This window comes from Aquila chrysaetos, chromosome 20 (assembly GCF_900496995.4).
Source record: "Aquila chrysaetos chrysaetos chromosome 20, bAquChr1.4, whole genome shotgun sequence".
NCBI classification, from domain to species: domain Eukaryota; kingdom Metazoa; phylum Chordata; class Aves; order Accipitriformes; family Accipitridae; genus Aquila; species Aquila chrysaetos.
Genome location: NC_044023.1, coordinates 715,880 through 736,150, shown reverse-complemented (window position 1 = coordinate 736,150; position 20,271 = coordinate 715,880). Strand labels below are relative to the sequence as shown.

Below are 20,271 nucleotides of genomic sequence, written 5' to 3'. Positions count from 1 at the left end.
TAGATTTCAGATGGTTATTTTAAAAAAATATTCATGCTGTCTGAAAACACCAGTCTGACTTTTTGGTGTAAGGATTTGAAATAGTGTTGGGAACTAACTATAAAAAGCAACATTATGAGAAGACCTGGTCAAAAAATCGTAACTGGGTATTACTTAAGTAAGGTTGGCTTTGAATGTATATAAATAAAGCTTTAGCATTTTGTACTTTTTCAGAAAAAAGCATGAAAGAACCTTCCAACATTCTCTCTCAAAACAGCAGCAACATGCTATATTTTCTGAGTCTGCGCATCCAACCACTTTAAGATTTTCTTGGAAAACAAGTGACTTCACTGCATTGCTCCCAAACATCAGCCTTTATTTTCAACACTGACGAGCAAGTGCTCTGTTTTGCTTTTACTTAAAAAAACCTTTAAACTGTCCCAGCAATGAATACTGTAAGTGACATCTTGGAGTGGTTACATTAGGGTATTGTCAGGTTTAACTCAGACAATGCTACTTTAGGTATAAGGTATGTCTAAAAGGTCTCTCTCTCTCTACACAACAGCAACATAACCTAGAACACCTCTATGTGTTCTAAAGAATCCCATAATTATACAACAAGATCTGTCAGTGTACCCATGATATACTTCAGCTCCCCTGTCCATGCTTGTTCAAAAGCATTTCAGATAGTGGGGAAAGAAAAAGTCTTAAGTAGTACTGATTAATTTTTTATGCAGCCATCTCTAGACTGACCTTTCTTCTCTTTTGGGAGAGGATTTCTCAAATGCAGGCATTTAATTCATTTCCTCCCATTGTGAGATGCAATACATCAAGTTGGGCAGGAGTGTTGGTCTGCTTGAGGGTAGGAAGGCTCTACAGAGGGATCTGGACAGGCTGGATTGACGGGCCGAGGCCAATTGTATGAGGTTCAACAAGGCTCAGCGCTGGGTCTTGCACTTGGGTCACAGCAACCCCATGCAACGCTACAGGCTTGGGGAAGAGCGGCTGGAAAGCTGCACGGCACAAAAGGACCTGGGGGTGTTGGTCAACAGCCGGCCGAATATGAGCCAGCAGTGTGCCCAGGTGGCCAAGAAGGCCAACGGCATCCTGGCCTGTATCGGAAATAGCGTGGCCAGCAGGAGCAGGGAGGTGATCGTCCCCCTGTACTCGGCACTGGTGAGGCCGCACCTCGAGTCCTGTGTTCAGTTGTGGGCCCCTCACTACAGGAGAGACATGGAGGTGCTGGAGTGTGTCCAGAGAAGGGCAACCAAGTTGGTGAGGGGCCTGGAGCACAAGTCTTGTGAGGAGCGGCTGAGGGAACTGGGGCTGTTCAGCCTGGAGAAAAGGAGGCTGAGGGGAGACCTTATCGCTCTCTACAACTACCTGAAAGGAGGTTGTAGCGAGGGGAGGGTCAGTCTCCTCTCCCAAGTAACAAGTCATAGGACAAGAAGAAATGGCTTCAAGTTGTGCCAGGGGAGGTTTAGGTTGGGTATTAGGAAAAATTTCTTCACTGAAAGGGTTATCAAGTAACTGGAACAGGCTGCCCAGGAAAGTGGTTGAGTCACCATCCCTGGAGGTATTTCAAAGATGTGTAGATATGGTGCTTAGGGACATGGTTTAGTGGTGGACTTGGCAGTGTTAGGTTTACGGTTGGACTTGATGATCTTAAGGGTCTTTTCCAACCTAAATGATTCTACGATTAAACATCAAGTAGTATGTAAATGTACTAAGAATATTTGGCTATGCAAAATGTGAAACAGAACTGACATCAGTGGTCTTCATACACCTTTTGATTCTCCTCCACTTTTCTTTGATAAGGAAGAGAAGTGTAAGAACACGGCAGCCAATACAAGTTATGGTGCAAAATACACACATGGGAAATAGGAAATCCAAACCTCAACCCTGATCCAGAAACTTTTCTTTTCATGCATTTCAGATCCTGTCTATGGACCTTATTGTCCTGAAGCAGATTTTTAAGATGAATATAAGTTAACAGGAACGTGGACTGTGCCATTTTGCTAGATGCTGTACCAATATGTACATTAAATGGGCTTGATGTACAAGAACCAGTACTAACCATTTTGAACTCTAAAGGGGAATATTAAAGTCGTCTTGTTCTGGGACTCATCTGTTTGCATTTAGAAGGAACAACAAACTTAGGTCTTTTGAAACTAGATTAAGTCAAATACAGAGTTGTGCAGCAACACCACTAGTCTGGCTCCGGTTCAACACAAAGCAGACTTCAGCAGCTTCCCAACACACTGAAGCAGGTTATCACTGCCTAGTTCTGTAAGAAGCTCTCCCCTGCTTTTCAAGGTGTCCTTATGTGGACATTCAGGTAGATTTTTTTACCGGACACATTGAGCAGACAAAGAGTCCTAGGCTGTGTGAAAATGCTTGCAGCTTACCTGGCATCTGAAGGCTAGCACGTAAAACAGCCAAACCAAAAAAAACCCCAAGCAATCAGAAATGTTCTGCCAAACTAAAATGAACAAAAGTTCAGAACATCATCGAGTTAATCTATAATTATATTTTAGGATTATACAAAAGGGATTTCTTATAGCTGCTATGTTTCTATCAGGGCTAGCTACCAGGGATGGGAGGGATCGGACTGTGGGGGAAAACAATCTAAGTATTTTTGAACACTGAAAATAGAATAGACTTGGCACAGACACCAAAGCACATATGCAGGAGTTTTTAAGTGGAAATGGACTCTACACAAAAACACACACGCATATATATACACACACAGACAAATACACACACATGCAGAGATATAAAAATATCTACATATATTCAGGAAAAACGATTAATTTTGTAAGCAAACACTTCTAATTACAGTCTTCTCCTATCTATTGGAACAATATACCAGACCAGATGAGTGGTTAGAAAACAGGGGATAAAATTGTTAGAAGCACTAAAAATGGACTAAAACTCAAAGCATTAAAAAGGATGTAAATTTATGATATTTTTTAGTCAGAAATGCAAGTGCAATTATCTTTACAGAATTGTTATTTCAGAGTACATAATTTTTAACTATCATACCTTGGTTAGGACATGAAAGATGTAGGGATACATTAACCCCTTCTTGTGCCTGTGTTCTGCCACTCTTAATACTTCAGGTGCTACAGGAGGTAATGGAGGGGTAGTAATATCCATGTGGTTTCTGGTGGGCATTGACAACAGGCATGGGATTTGTGGATTACTGGTTTGATTCCCTTTGACATCAGCTGCCTGACTTCCTGAAGAAGCACTAGAGGAACCTTCTGCCTATAACAGAACATACAAAATAAAGTGCTTTTGAATGTGTACAGAAACATACCAGGAGAACAGCCAAGAGAAACAGCAAATTTCCTTCTTCACCCACAATGAAAATAGTAAATCTTCACATCATGTTGTATCAGTATGTAGAATACATTATCCAAAGCTAGCTAAAAGATTTTCAGAAAATGTAAACTTTCAGCCATTGTTTGCTAGCAGAAGCAAAATTACTGAAAAAATAAATATTATGGTAAAGCTTTAACTTATTAACAGCAACAGTAATAATTTTCTTTAATTTTTAATTGCACATACAGAACGGGGACTGATGACCTCTTAATGAAATGTGAATGACCTCTTAACTAAGTATTTCCAATATGCTACCAGCAAAATGGGTTAACTGACAGTCACAAAGTCTGTAATTTATCTAGACTTCCATTAACACATCCCTTCTCAGTTTTCATTTCTAAATGAAGCAGGTAAAACTACATAGTTCAATTTAAAGACATTTAAAATATATAGTGTCTGAACTCAAAAGCCCTGTAAATGTTTTGTTGGGTTTTTTTAAAAAATAAAATTCTTTTGTAAGAAGAAGCAGCAGCAGCTTGTAAGAGAAAATGGCAACATTTTCTGACTGCAAGATAAAAGTGGCATTTTATTCTATTTCTAGAAATGTAGTTCACAAATTTATAGGAAAAATGACACACAAAAATATACTGTAAACCTCCCAGTGAATAAGCCTTTTGTAAGCATTTGTTGTATCTCTCACAGATACTACCAAAAAAAGTAGAGTTCATTCCCCAAAATCCTTGTCTTCAAAACTGAAAGCTTTTTTTAGCTTAAGAGTTCATACTAGTTTTGTGCCTATAAACTATTATAGTAATATTAATGAGTTTTGAGACTGAAATTTAATTTGTTCACTTGATGATACATCACACATGAGTATTTTTATAATTTGTGTAGAAAACTTCACATTCTTCATAAGACTTTAAAAGGAAAGCTGAAACAGAAATGGCCAAAGCCATGAAATCCCACAGAACGAGTAACATAAAAAATAGGCCCAAACAAGCTCAGCTTGTTCACTACAGGCTCTTATGAAAAATACAAACTTGCATGTAAAAACCAAAAAAACCCCACACAACCTCCAAAAACTTTCTATAGAAAGGTATATGTAAAAACATGCTCTAGCAAAATATCAAAGGGGCAACATTATTTTCAGATTACATTTTAAGCACACAATCAAAGAGGATGTTACTGAAAGATTATATTTCGGAGTTGGTAATCTAGACTTCATTTTATTTATAAAAATGAAAATATACAGAAGAAATGGTAAAACATGTAATCCAGAACACTTCTAATGAAATATACGAATACAGAAAGTTTTTATAAACACATGAGCTATCACAGCTCTATTAAATCTGTATTATATTATCAAATATTTCTTTATCAGTTTAAAGATTTTTGTCCCCGTCTTCTACTACCCCAGCAACTAAAAGTCAGTGATACTGGACCACAAAGAGAAGTTTATAGAACTGGTGATTATTGAGGGCATGGAGGGGAGAAGACAAAAACCCCCAAATGATAGCAATGCTTTCCCTGTTTGCACTACCCAGGTTCTTCCTGGATCCGCTCCAGCAATATTCAAACACCTAAGCTGAGAAACTACCACAGTTAAAAGTATTTTCTTTTCTTTAGTGATATACATCCACCCAAATGAGATGAGTATGCCTTTGTCATGTATAATCATGCAGTGAGACAACTACGAGCAAGGAATTTTGACATTTAAGTGAAAGGAGCGTGAACATTGCTGCTTCCTGCCTGATCTAAGCTACATTTTCAGCACTTTAGATCACCTCAGAAATTCACATAGCTCATTCAGTTGAAATCTTCAGGAAATATTTCTTTTTTTTTTTTTTTAAATCATTAATATATAACTCTCTAGGAAACGAGTTCATCTACAAAATGTACTCATAATCCTCCATGTCATGCTCAAAAGATGCAACTGTCTTCTGCTACTGAAGGCTGAAGAAGTGGTTTGATATATAAAAAAAAAAAAATAGGCAAGTAAAACTCACAAACATTTATACATTAAGTTGGATGCACTTAAGTTGGACTCCATGCATATATCTATTGGAAAGTTTAATCACTGCTTATACAGCTCTAATTCTGCGTGTACGAAGACAGGCAGCCAGACACGCCGTGCAGCATGTCCCACCCGTCCATCGCCCAGCTCCAGGGGAGGCACCACTGCTGCTGTGGCTGCTCCCCGCCTCCGCAGGACATCCTGCTGTGCAGCACACATGCAGCGCTGCAGCTGGGACGCACCGGGCTTCAAACATGGCCCGTAATACAGAGCAGAAAGGAATGTAATAGGGCAAATTAGCATTTGCATATGGTGACTAATCCACAGGCAGATACAGTTATCGTACGGGGCGTAGTCTGCAAAAATAATAACCACTGATGGATGAAATCATCAGCTTGATATTTTAAGCACAAAGCCCAAGTTTACTGGAATTTCTATGCCAAAGATACAGGGAAAATGTTCTGTTTGTCTACAGCGTAACTCATGATTGGGTCTTTTTGACACAAAATTAACAGCTGGTGTACAGTTCCATCATGAAGACGCAGAGGTATTAAGTGCAAATGCTTTGAATGTTCTTTCCAAACATGGTTCAAACTTGGAATAGACCATCATACTCTTAATTTGACAATGGTTTTAACTCTTGAAGAAATTTAATAGGATAATACTAAGTCTTTATCAAGGGCTTAGTTATCTCATCCATTCTTAGTTAAGTAGCAATACAGTCTAACTGGTCCCACAGAGCTACTTTAATATGTATTATGTGAAATTCATACCAGGTGGTTATGAAGGACTTTTACTCCTCAGCTGAGCTTTAACACACCTATAATGGTCTGTGGCTAACATTGAAATGTGTTAGAGCTGTTCTCACTACACTGTAGGTTATATGACATGGACTCTGAACCCACAGACACTTAGACTACTATACTCCTTAGTAAAAATCAAAATAAGGCACTACTGTAAACATGGATAGCAATATCTAAGGATAAGATTGTTAGCTAAGGAGTGAACAAGTTTATTGATTTCTTTCTATTTTGTATTTTCTAACACATCCTTTTTAATTTTCATTTTTATGTATATGCTACAATATTCCTTGGAAAACTTACTGTACTTTAAAGCTGTTGTTTTGTAATTCACAAAAAATGTGTAAAGGCTTACACTAAATCCTACAGATCAATATTGAAAATTCTACTCAGAGTTTGTTGTAAAGCTTTAATACAAAATAATAAAATGTGATGTTTAGAACTTAAGGAATTACCTTTGTTTGGTCTCCCAGCTCTCCACGAGTTTGACTTTCTGACTGGGTTCCTGTTTTTTCCCAGCCTATTTTGTTCCCACTGACATGGCTGAAGGACAACATAAAGAAAAACATCATATTAAAGTGCTGTTTAAGATATAATGGGATAAATCCTTTGTGACTGTTATTGGAACTATGGGCCAGAGACTGTGATTTTAAGGGATGCTTTGTATTAGAAATGTCAATTTGTAGCAGTCTTGAAGAGACTTTAATACCGACATTTGTTCATTTACACTATGTCAACATTTGGATTGTACTGAAAAGCTGTACATTACAATGACCAAATAATGTTCATGCAGGAAAAATTCTTGATTGAACTTTAAATATTTGTCACTATGCCAAGTAATGTCCCTCAATTAGAGGGCTATTTCTCCAAACTGCAATATAAATGACACTGTCTAGATTTCAGTTTCTAAATTTATTCAACATTTACTGCATAAAATGCATAAGGCAACACTATCAAAAATGCTGAAAAACATCTTGTATTGTTTTTTCTAAAGCAGGTACATTTCCAGTTCTGTGCTGCATGGAAGCCATGCAAACTTACTTGATTTACTAAGCAAAACACATGATAATATTTAAAGTTGATAGACTGCATCAAAATAGTGAAGTCCAAGCCATCATGCATAATTGTAGACACATTCAGAATTTAATACCCAGTAGTAACATACTATTATACACAACCCCAGATTTTTAGAGGCAATCACAGACCTGGTACAGCCCCAGGCTTTGATTCCCACACAGTAAGCCACTACACCTAACAAGACAAAGGTAAACACGAACTGCCTCTGTTCAAATTTCCTTTTTGTAGGTCAGGAAGCAGTAATTAAATGAAAGTCTGCACAACTTTATATTGCCAAGGACAGACATACGAGCTAGTGGAAGTCAGAAACGCTTCTGCAGTAAACAAGGCACATTAGTAGAACAGACCAAAAACAATTTCACTGCTGCTTTGTTCCACACATAACCTGTCAACGAGGGCTCTTAAGTCACTGTCCTAAATGGTGAATTTCTGACATTCACACCAGGTTTCTTTGCAAAGTCACATTATCCCAAAATTTAAGAAGAGTAAACACTACCAATTCAGTGAAGTGTCATAGTTTTTAGCTACTGAAATTTTAATGAATTAATGTGAAGTAGGAATATTTCTTTTATACAAAGTAAAGAACTCGAAGGCTTTATGACATTTACCAAAATTTCACACTCTCTTTCTTTCAATAAAACATAAGGGCAGAAGTGGAAAAACACCCAACATTATTCGGTTTTGGATTTCTGCTTGTTAAGGAACAAGGCGACTAGAGTAAACCATGGATGTGTTTGCAGTCATAGTGACCTAAAACTATTTTTTTAAGGTTTTATCATATCACTAATTTGCAGATTTCTTACTTTCAGGATACTGGTGAATGATTTTTAAAGTAGATTTATTTTAACAGAAACAAGAGTAAGAAAACATCCTCATGAAAAACTTACTTCACTGCACCTCCATTGCCTTCATCATTGTCAGAGGACGAAGATGTAGAAGAAGCAGGAAAATAGGTTGAATCCACGTGATTAGGGCTCCCACTCTGAGCTGGATTTATTGGAGAAGATCGTTCATACAATGGTGTATGTTTTCCTTCATGAGGAATGTTACTGTAGTTGTTCTGCTCAGAAAGACTTTTTCCACCTGTTTCCAAGGTGATGGCTGGCTCAGAGAGACTATATGGGTATGGACCCTGACCTTGGGCCCCACCCTGATTGGACATCTGCTGGGCCTAAAATAAAGTGATCTTTCTTAAGTAGAAGGTAACAAAAAGGCTTTTCTTTTAAAATAAAATACATTTTTTAATCAAGCGGCATTTTTGAAATGCACACATCAAATCTCAGCCATCTTAGACATCCACAAAAATTGTTCTACCACAGTCTGTAGCATCACCATAGTTCCAGACTTAAAATTCAATCAGTGAACACCCATGCTAAACAAGTTAGATATACCTTTCCCACCTAGATTTTAATTTGATGAGCACAGCAGGTTTCTCCCAAGGAGAAGGGCAGAGGGCTATACTTACCACAGGTTTTGCTTGTAGTGAGGTCTGTGGAATGTTAAGCATCTGAGAAGGAACATATGGTGGCACTATCCCAGGCATACCAAACTGATTTGGTCTGGCTGCTGTAATGCAAACAGGGAGGAAGGGAAAAAAAGAAGAGAAAAAAACCAAGAAAAAAACCCAAACACTCATGAAAATGCTCACTATTTGACACAAATGTTACCCTTTTTATCCTTTTGCTTCTATGGTTTATTTATTCTTGTTCTGTTAGCATTACTATTTTCTATGTGTATGCCTTTAAGTAGTTTTATTCATTTTTGCCTTTTAATAAAAATACTCAGTAGCTTGTGAAGTCTATTTTACTTGTCTCACCTTCTCTAAGTTCTTTGAATCTCTTATTACTGTACATTTCTATTCTAACCAGGAATCAAAGGAAGCTTAAAAAAAAAAAAAAAAAAGGCCCAAGAGATGTCATAATGAAGAAGCCAGCAAAAACAATGTCACACAGACACATAACGCTGGCACTTCCTATCGTTTGAATATTTGACGTAGAGTAGCCTTAATGCCCTTTAATGCAGGTCTGTGAATGTAAATAAGAGACACCCCCAAAAAAAAGAGAAGAAAAAAATCTGGATTAATACACCAGTATGGTAACTGGAAATCTTTAGAAAATTTCAGCTCAAATTATGTTTTAGTGTTAAGAAGGAGGTATGTGTGGCAAATCCTGTGATCATACAGTTCATTTGTAAGCCTTGAGAATGATCTGCAATGCCAGAACAATTCATGGTCGCAATTTAAGCAGGTATGTTATGACATCAAAAAATCACAGACTCTAAAGTGATTTCTAAAGCATGTCAGGTAAGTCCAGTGAGAAACACGAACTATGTTTTATGGAATATAAATAGAAACTGTCTTCATGATTGGAACCAGTCACCAGATTTCAGTTGTTTACAGCACCAAACTCTCAAGTGTCCTAATGCTAGAACCGATGCAGCAATAGCTAAGAAGAAAATCAGTCCAGGTTGTTCTCCTCTTTTTGGGGAAAGAACACAACCTCTACCCATACCCTATGAATACCTTCTTTTGAAACTTCATATTCAAGGGTCAATGAAAATTGCCAGAGAATATAAACATTTTTACAATGTTACTATTTCTGATTTAGGGTTATCCCAGGTTTTAGTTAAAACGAAAAGCCTTTTTTCTTTAATTACTTACCTAGGTAATGTGGTGGATGAAATGGCATAGGTTTATTAGTTGCTGAGTAATAAGCAACTGCTCTCTTAAATCGAGTAACTTTGTCATCTGTTCTAGACTAAAACAAACAAACAAAAAGATCTGTCAGGAGCAAATCTGGGCATGTCATCTATAGGTCAGCACTGTACTGTAGAGTAGTTAACGTATACCATATCACATACAGTATTAAGACCTATGGACCCTTGAGGACTATAGCACAACTCCAGCACAAGAAATATTATGCCAATCAATGTAAGGATAAAGTTTGAAAATACTGTCTTCATGCACCACTGATTTTCAATGACAGTGCACAAAGCCAGACTACAAAACCCCTTTGGTTATCAAGAATTTAACTTTAAAGCACTGAGGGTAAATGCAGTATTTCTACCTTCGGAAGCATGGAAAGTGAAATTAGAGTATCTAAGATACTGCATATACTAATAGGTTCCTATTACCAACTCATGCAATACAGTATTTTTATAGAATGCAATTCTTCAACACAAACATATAATACAATTGGTTTAAAAAAAAAACCAAACCAGTGTTTTGCTTTGTACTTTACCTGTGAATGTTGAAAAACATCTTTTGCTATGGCATCCAAATCAGTGGTGTCCTGAATATTACGGACGTAGTCAGCTACAGCTTTGATCACTACGTCACAAGGTGGTAAAACTAACTGGTGAGCACGTACCTATGCAAACAAACATACAAGCCAGTATGAAATAACAGGGTAGCCCAAGATACTTCAGTTACACAGCAGAGAAATAAACTATTTATTTACTGAAAATATATTCCACAAATTCCATGTTGCCAGATTTAGTATCTAAGTATTTTGGGGCCTTCAACCTTGTTTTTAAGACTTCACCTTAAACAATGACTCATGTTTTTCATCTATGGTATAGTTATATATATATATATGGGAAACCTCACCTCTATGTAAATATTTGCTGGTTAAACATCAGCTCCAACAACAAATGCTAATTATTTTACTGCTTTCTAGCTAGACATTTCCTCCAGTGCAAAATGCTTTATCTAGTGAATACATCCATTTTATATACACATACATATATATATATGCCAGAATATACTGTATTTTGACACAATTTATATTCTGAATGTAAGGTGGTATCAGAATTGATGAGAGAGATCCACTGGGAACAAGAAGATCTCTCTGTACACAGAAAAGGGAGGATTTGAAAAACAAATGGAAAAAAAGGAGTCTCTCAAGGAAACTTATTTTCAAGATTCTACAGAAATTGGACTAAAAATCATTATTTGAAGATTACATAGTTTAATAATCAGTGCTTTCAAATTTTGTATATTTCATTATCTGTAGTAGAACATATTCATACAGCTTCACATTATATATAAAATCTCAGGCAAGAAATTATTTTTTTTTATATTATACATCAACAAAGAATGACATGGATTTCTCTTGTTGCTATGATGCGAGCATAGTTATCTTCTCTTAAGCATTTCAGTATCAACATGGTTATAGGGCTGCTTACTCTTTTTGCAGACACAGAGGAAATTCTTAAGATAATTCCATTGATAAAATAGTTTCAATATTCTGGCATTAAAATAATTGATGTTTTACCACCCAATGACAGATGTGTCTGACCTCCCATATTCACCAACTATTTTAAATGGATTAGAAACACATGCTTAAATGCATGCTAAAAATTTCCCTCGAGTTTATGACCTGAGCCCATACAGACCATAGATTTGTCTACAAATCAGAGTCCACAGTACAGTCTACTCAAGATGTTAGGAAAATGATCAATTCCCATTGATTCACTGGTCACTAACTCAGGCCATGGGTTTGAAAACATAAGAATCACTTTGGACTTTGTAGCAAAAGACCTCTCTTTGTAGTGAGAAGAAAGAGCTGGAAGAACTTTGTGGGACGACGTCCAAAGCCCCTACAGACGAAGCTCCCGCAGCTCAGCGACTGGCAGCTGCAGATGGATGTGCTGTACCAGGAAGTTTTAGACTCAGTTCTTTGGCCTGATCCCTTCTCGTGTCCACATGGAGAAAGGAGGGGAACTGGATAGTCCTGGAAGCCCTGGACTTCCATCTCAACACTCTCAATAGGCTCCTCCTGAAAATAAACTGAGGATTATTCAGCATATGATTATGGGAATTACTGCTCTTACATGCACTGCATGATCCTGTATGGGGTATAGAAACTTCAGGTCAAGCAACCATCATGGAACACTGTGAAATTAAAAGCAGTGAGCGGTGCTGCTAGCTGGGTCTGAAGAACTACTCAACCACAGGTAGTTTCTGTTACTTTCCCTCTGTGCTGCACAGTGTGCATGTTCAGAGGGGCAGGAAAGATGTCTCCAACTACACGTCCTAAATTTTAGAGGATGCCTGAGGAATTTCTAAAAAATTCTGTGCGGAACCTCTGTACAATTCTGGAGCACTCCATCTATGCCTATAGCGGCAGCCAGGTTTTTGCTTTTAACACATCTTAACCTGCTTATTTCCAAAATGCAGTAATTTAAGACTTGAGAGATCATTATTATTATTAAACAGTTCTATTTTTTTAGGAGATGAGAAAATGTGAAAAATCTTTATGCTTGCATTCTACACAGAGGTATCATACTTTACTAGAAAATACTGCAATTCAGCCTTGTCAGAAATGTTTATGCAAAATTCTGATTAATACATCATTAGTTTTATCTTTGCAACTTTGAGGTCTGTACCACAACCCCTTTTTATTTTATATGGAGTCTACCATATGTAATTATTTTCTTTCCTACCCTTATTTGATTCACTTATTATGCAATTTCTTAGACTGGCTTCTTCATATTAGGGCCATGGAATTTTTGCCCAGATTCCCGTTTTTATTAATTTCTTTCTCCTAATGTCTACTTTCTACAAATTCTATACCTGGTCATTCTTTACCAGAGAAGCTCCACATTTTATGAGCCTAAATTAGGAACAGCTCTGCTCCATGTAGTCAGTGGCACGGTAATTATTTCTACTTCAGATAGTAAAATCTAAATTTTCACTACTGTGCATTCTGAATATATACACCAATACTAAATATAGATCACATTTGCATGTAAGCTTACAGTCCTAAATATTGATAATAAAACTTTGCACCCAATCTGCAAGCAGAAGTAATAGATTTTCTTCTCACTGGTAATCCAAGATGTTTTATGAACACCTACCATTTTATTTGTAGTTGTAACAATTATACATCTCTAAAGCAGCTGAATCATAACATGGCTGTGTCATGCTAGATGTGCTCTCTGCAGAATCCCTTGGAAAAACCCTGCATTACTACCTAAGTGTTTCTGCAATCTCTGCTTGAAAATTCAGTGCATGAAAGGAGTAAGCAATCTATCATTAGTTTTATGTGATCTCCAAGATAGTAATAAACAATAAGCAGTTAACATCAAGAGAAGACTTCATATCACTTTAGCACTAATATTCAGCTCAGGTCCTAGAAGTATGAAGCTCAAGTGAGACATGTTAAGGGCTTACTATGCATATCGCCCCCAGTTTAGCTGCTTTCAAACAAACAGCCTAAGGACCTCACTGGAGCATAGCCTTATTTCCTGAAGTGAAACCTTCTGAAAGTATGTATTACAGATTTAGAGACATTTCAGATATTTGGATTTTATTTTCTTTTATTCTGTTTCAAAGACATCCAGTCCAGAAGTGAGAACACCCTCAAAACTAAAAATGTTGTGACCTACACAGAAGCCAGAAAAGTGGAGAAATAAGATGTACTTTCCTCATATTAAAGAAGAAAAGATTTCTATTCATTTTAGAACTTTCCAGAAATCCAAATTGTTGATTTTGTACTGAATCATAAATAATGTTTCTAATACTGTGTGCATTTAAATACAGGCTAAGTCTTACTAAGGGTGAGGTATGGGAAAAATTAAGACTTAACAGCAAAAGTTACAGAAAACATGTTCATGGTTCAAACTTACTTTTAGCTGCACACAAAGAATTTGAGAGCAATATCAGCATCATATTTAACAAGTTTCTCATTATAAGATTTCTTCTTAGAAGATTTTTTTTTCCTTATCCCCTACAGAAGAGTTTCAGACAAGCAACAACATGGAAAATCAATTTTGGAAAGGCAAACATGGAGGTGGATCACATACTTGGAGGTGATCAGGTTAGAAAGCATGACATCTGAAAACAGCACAGTTTCTTTGCTAGTTGTCAAAGGACTACTTCAATTTCAGGACAGACCTCTGACAAAAATCACAAGCGACCTATTAATGCACTCTGAAAAGATTAAGTGGGGAAAGGAAATTAATTCTACATAGGTATTTGTCAAAATGAGAGGCCAAGAAGCTACAAGATAAAAATGTCTTGGTTTTGACAAAATAAACTTGCAAAAATGCTTTATTGAAAGAGAATAGACTCACATATGCATAACTCCATGGGACTATTAGGACCATATAAAGTACCTAAGCTACACTTGGGAAAAGCTCCCCGGTTCTGGGACAACCCCAGTTGCCTACTGTCTCCAGGAAGTGAAGCCTTTAAAAGCTAATCAAGTACCAGCATTTACTGTTGTGCCTGCTGGAAACAGATAACCCGTTTAGTTTTATTTTCAAACCACTAAAAAAGAGACCTTGAACAATCAGTTACTGTGAGATGACACATAGTGAACCTTTTTTTTCCACCGGTGAGAGAAAAGGCTGAAGATATAAAGAATACTACAACAAATTGCCTGGGTTTTGTTATTTTTGCCTAGTAATTTCTATTAGAGATCGCATCCAAACTGTTTGGATCTTGTATCAGCCTTCAAATGTTAAAAACATTTAATCTTACAAGCTTGTAGTGCATCTGATCTAATGACATGCTTTCTGAAGAGGCAAGAAGTTCCCTGGATGACTTAAAATCCTCTCAAACCAGCAAAGCTCAGCTTTTCCCTGAAGATCGGGTTAGTCTATCAGCAATTCTCTCTCCTCCTCCCTCCATCCTGGTTGGGAAACTGACCTCTTTCTACTTCTGCATGTCTTGATGGTAACAAGAATACATACAACATGGAGATCATTTGCTAACAATTTATACACACAGGACTCTGAGAAAACCAAATCTAAACGGAGGAACAAAAATGTCAGAAAGAAAAGAGAGAGCAGAAACACAAACCAAAGATGTGATACAGACAGACTTCATATGACACAACCCGTATGACAACCCTGCACACTACCACGAGTCAAGGGCTGGGCTGCCATCCAGAAAGACCTAGACAAGCTAGAGGAACGAGACAACAGGAACCTTAAGAAATTCCACAACTACAAAAGCAAAGTCTTGCACCAGGGCAGGAATAACGCCTGGCTACTCTGCAGGCTGGAGTTGTGCCAAAAAGGACCTGGGGCTCTTGGAAGACAGCAAACTGAACACGAGCCAGCAGGGTGCCCTGGCAGCAGAGAAGGCCAGCTGCAGCCTGGGCTGTGTAGCAGGAACATGGCCAGCAGATCGAGGGTTCTTGCTCTTCAGTGCTCGTTAGACCACCTCTAGAGCACTGCATTCAGTTTTGGGCTCAAGCTAGATGTCAAAAAAAGCTGAGCTAGTTCTGCAGAAGGCCATCAAGATGGTTAAAGGAGTTGGAGCACTTACTCTATGAGAAGAGGCTGAGGGAATGGGGCTTATTCAGCCTGGCAAAGACAAGGCTTTGGAGATACCTAACAGCAGCCTTCCAATACCTACAAAAAGGCTGTCAAGCACATGGAGCTGGGCTCTTCACAGTGGTGCACTGTGGAAGAACGAAAGACAAGAGACATAGCCTGAAACAAGATGGGTTTAGACTGTATGCAAGGCAAAACATTTTTACCATTGAGACTGTCAAACCATGGAGCAGGCTGCCCAGACAGGTTGTGCAGTCTCCAACCTTGGAGATTTTCAAGACTAGTCTAGGCAAAGCCCTGAGCAACCTGTTCTGACCTCAAGCTGACCATGCTTTTAGCAGGAGATTGGACTAGATGACTTCCTGAGGTCCTTTCTGACCCGAATCATCCTATGATGATCCTTAGCATTAAAAAAAAAAAACAGTAAAAACCAGACAGACACTTACTTTAAGCATCTCTTAAGAGTACTACCTTTGTTATCTGAGCAGCAGCAAATTACCTAAGCACCTACTTAGCATATTAGTCTCCCTCTGGCAGACACCCTCTGAAGTCAACAGAGAAAGACAAGAATTTCCTAGAGCAATTCAGAGAAGGAGCCTAACCTGCATATTCTGGATTGCTGTCTGGAAGCATCTCTCTGCCTCTCTACTGAGATGAAACAGCTAAGGAGATTAGGTTTCCCCACATACTCTTTTTTTTCAAAAAGGGAGACTGCATTAAGACTTGTTTCTAAGGTTACCTTGTGAATAAAGTCAGCACTTCTTCAGTGGTATGTGCTCCCAAATAGGTACTAATTCATTCCAGAGATAAGAAACTGCCCTCCTAGTATCATTCTGATGGTATTATACATTGATCTTGAAGCTCCATACCATAAAAGCTTTCCCAGAATAAGAACGGAATTCTATCTGTCTTAAAGATAAATCCCAAAGCACACAAATAAAAAGTAGTGTAAAGCTAGTTCCGAAACGAGGTCTAGTGGTCAAATGATTTCTCAAAAAGTCTATCAACTCCTTTCTTGTTTCAGCTTCTGATTCAGGTGGTCATTTCAGTGAACTCTGGTCTCAGCCAGGTAACAGGACACAAGCGCAGGTCTACACATTTATTAGATGCATTATCTGTTTACACTGGGACATTTAGACAGACAAGATCCTGACTCACAACAGCTTGCAGTGTCAGTTTTTGATTCTTTTTCACTTTTGCAACAATAGCAATTGAAATATCTTCATTTAAATTTGTCCATGGAACTTTTAACAGTTTTGCTGAGCTGATGGTCATTACCGGTGTCTTCTGAAAGGCATGGCTTTTTATCCAACATGTAAAGATGTTGTCCTGACTGTTAGGATCATTTCCTTCTGACGTGAAATATGGATTCTTTGCTCAGGTTTCTATTTCCCTTCCTTTTCCCCATTTCTACTCAGCTGTTCCTAGATGAATGCACCACCCTCACGTCCCTCTTTTAAAGAGGTACTGGTTCCCCACTTTTGCTTTTTTTCACCTCACTATATTGACAGCAGAGCAGACACACCAATTTTCTATCAGTGAAGACTGGTAGTTTCTTTTCTAAGTTACACTTTTTAATTGGTGAACTAGAAAAGCTTCTCTTGTAGGAAAAGTAACCATTTTGCTACATCATAACAAAAGATCGATAAAGAATGCAGAGAATAAATTGTACATTATTAACTGTCACAGTTCTCACTGAAAAACAACAAATCAGGCCATAAGGAACTGAATCTGTTATGCTCAAGACCATACTGTCTTAGATATAAAAGATTAAAATCTTTACACAATGAGAAAGAGTTTTCTAAATCCTGAGTTGAATGAGGTGTGGCATTAGGGCCCTTAGTTCCCCAAGTACGGAGAATACTCAATGGTAACTCTAAATAGACAAAACAAAGCAAAGTTTGTACGTATAGCCCAGGGATGACATCCTCAGCAACCGCAACAACCTCCCCCCCACCAGTTCCAGTTTCATGACAGCTTGCACTTTTTGTAACTGTTCTGAAACTACTTCTTGCTATCAAGCTTGTGGCTAATACAAACGTGTCTTTTAGGGTTTTTTTAAGCATTCATAAAATTTACAAGAAATATTGCTTTCTGCACATCTACAATTAACAGAAGAGGTCTCCACAGAGAACTATAATGACATCATTGACATACTAGTATGTCAAATGAAATTAAATTGAATTAATGAGCTACTGAAACAAGTTATAATTTCAAGCCATGAGCACTGTTGAAAATGAAACTAACAGAAAGAAAAAAAAAGCAAGCTGTTCCATGACCAATAACTAATGAAGATTGGTTTCCTGTAGACTTGTGTCCTTGTTGCTCTAGCCCTTCTTCCTTCTCTCCCTTCGATATCATTCTCAGCCAGGAGACAGAAATGCTGCGGTTAGTTTAGGGCTATGTACTTAACAACTAGCCAGCAAGCTGCTGTGAAATTAAACAAATCATGTTTTGTGCTAGCCTTTTCCCTCAGTAAGGGCACTAATTTGGATCTTTTTCATTGGTAACAGTGTATCAGTTTTCACAGAGCCTGTAACAGCAGAATGGGAACCACTTTCAAATCTGATTATCATTGGCCAACAGACTAAATAAATACAGGGAGGACTGCAGAAGACAGACCAGTGACGCTCTAAGGAAACAAGTTACATTTCCTTAGGATGCCAGCTACAAAGCCCAATTGGTGTTTCTGCTGAAAATGTAAATCTAGAAGCAAAGATGACAAATGTCTGATTTTCATTCTAGTCAAGTAAATCAGTGTATATTTAGAAGGCTTTTCAGAAGGTCTAGGTGTCTGAAGTCATATACTGAACTAGCTATAAAACAAGTCTGCTCAGCCTAACACACAGAAGAGTATTCTGAACATAAAGTTTATTAACCACTTTGACAGAATTCCTACATTTCAACCTTTTTAGTAAAAAATGAAAATATAGGCACACTCTTTCAGTCTTTCATTTTTTCATCTCAAGTTTTATAAGGAACTTTATAAGCAAACATGCATGCATATTTTGTTTTGCCACTACAATGTGCTGACACTTACCTTTCTAAACACAGGAGCGGCAGCAAAATAGGGGATGAGCGTAACATCAAATTGTCACAGCTGTTCACTAAACAATGCACGTACAAGCCTTAAAAACTCTGCTGAAAATCTTGAAGCTGTTTTTAAATTCTATCTTCAGCAAAAGAAGTTATAATTTTTCAATGCTTAATAAACTTTTGGAACAGAAGGGGGAAAAAAACCCGCCTATTTTTGTTGTAGATACAACAAAACGGTTACAGAATTTACAAAAAGCAAATCGATCAGCTGCATGGTACACCTTAGGAGAAAGGGGAAAACATAAGTCTATTGTGGCAGAGAGAAAGAAAGGTCACTATTATCCCATTCTTTGATGTGTCCAGTTTCCCTTTTATAGCTGTCTACTTGGCAGATGCACAAAGCAAGTGTGATGAAGCAGCAGAACAGACATGCTGTAAACTAAAAGCATCATATCCAAGTTACTTGTCTCAAAAAAAAAAAAAAAAAAAAATCCACTGAAGGCCACGTTAGCTTTCTTGTGCAACCCATTCTCTAGCATATTTAAGAAATACAGAAAACTATTACACACAAACTCAGATCAGTAGAAAATAAAACAATATGGTAGGAAGATATCCAGCTAATTATTTTTGACAGTTGAAGAACATGACTAAGCAAAAAATCCTCCTCTTAAAAACAGAAAAGAGTAAGAAGCTACATTCTCAAAGCCAAACGACACTGAAGCTATATGGCTTATGTAGCTGAAATGCACTGAGGGGGATCACAAAGACTAAGTTTAGCCTTGTAAGGCTAATGGCCCCAGGTATCCTCTGCAGTCAACAGAGAGGGACTGGGACACCAGGGGGTGACCAAAAACAAGAGCCTTGCATAGCTGCTGTGAATTAACCTATTACACTGCTCTGATTAACTATTATGATTGATTTTAGCTTAATTGCTTGTAGTTGTATTAAATTTGTACCTTAAGTGAAGCTAGTGGATGTTCTGGACCAAGTAAACTCCAATGAAAGGAAGCCAAATCTTCATCAGGTAGAATATGATTACCTATAACATAATGCAGAACTTATTAAGTACACCATAAAATGATACATACTGTTTCTACATACAGCAAAACAAATTTGCAATCAGTCCTCAATTCCCGATCAACAGGATTAACAAAGAGAGATTAAACTTGCAGATACCTTTTTGTTAGTCTAGAAAAACCTAATTAGCATGCTGCCGCTGCAGCAAGATATACTTCCCTCTGTTCGAGGAGCACTCTTCCATGAAACCCAGCTCACTTACAGAAGCAACAGAGCCAGTCACAACACACAATGTCAGCCTCAACCTGGCATGCCCTATTAGGGGATCCTCAATTGGATTTAGTAATGCAGGCGCAACAGTGTAAGAACACACTCTATTGCTCTCCAACACAAGCTGGTAAGCCTTTCCTGCATCCCAGCACGTGCCATTCCTGACCTGCATCAGAACTGCCTCTGGAACCTGCGCTCTGCTCCATCATGCAGCGTGGGTCAAGCAGCAAGCCACCAGGCATATTTATTTAACCCTCAGGAACGTGGGCAGCTCTGATGACACTTAGCAGGTTCCCAATTCCTAAAGTTTCTTTTGCTGACCTGACCAGGTCAGACAGGAGCCTGGGCTGGCAGCATCAAAGTAATTGGGAATTCATGTAGTTGTTTCAATGAATAGAGATAGTGGCTGTATTTACCAAGCTGTTCATACCAAATGGAAGATCAGTTAAATTATTTTGAGTTTTG

General features: G+C 37.9%; 1 protein-coding gene across 6 annotated transcripts in view; it reads right to left on the bottom strand.

The window, feature by feature from the left end:
* Positions 1-20,271, bottom strand: part of FAM120A (family with sequence similarity 120A) — a 56,205-nt gene that overhangs the window by 24,664 nt on the left and 11,270 nt on the right. For 4 of the 6 annotated variants that reach the window (XM_030043466.2, XM_030043469.2, XM_030043471.2 and 1 more), the window contains exons 3-9: positions 19,476-19,558; positions 10,437-10,565; positions 9,857-9,953; positions 8,663-8,763; positions 8,085-8,368; positions 6,576-6,663; positions 3,025-3,249 (exon numbers count right to left, since the gene is read on the bottom strand). In XM_030043466.2, coding sequence (XP_029899326.1) covers positions 3,025-3,249; positions 6,576-6,663; positions 8,085-8,368; positions 8,663-8,763; positions 9,857-9,953; positions 10,437-10,565; positions 19,476-19,558 — 1,007 coding nt within the window. The remainder of the gene's footprint in view (positions 1-3,024; positions 3,250-6,575; positions 6,664-8,084; positions 8,369-8,662; positions 8,764-9,856; positions 9,954-10,436; positions 10,566-19,475; positions 19,559-20,271) is intronic. The other 2 variants (XM_030043467.2, XM_030043470.2) reach the window with 1 other exon arrangement.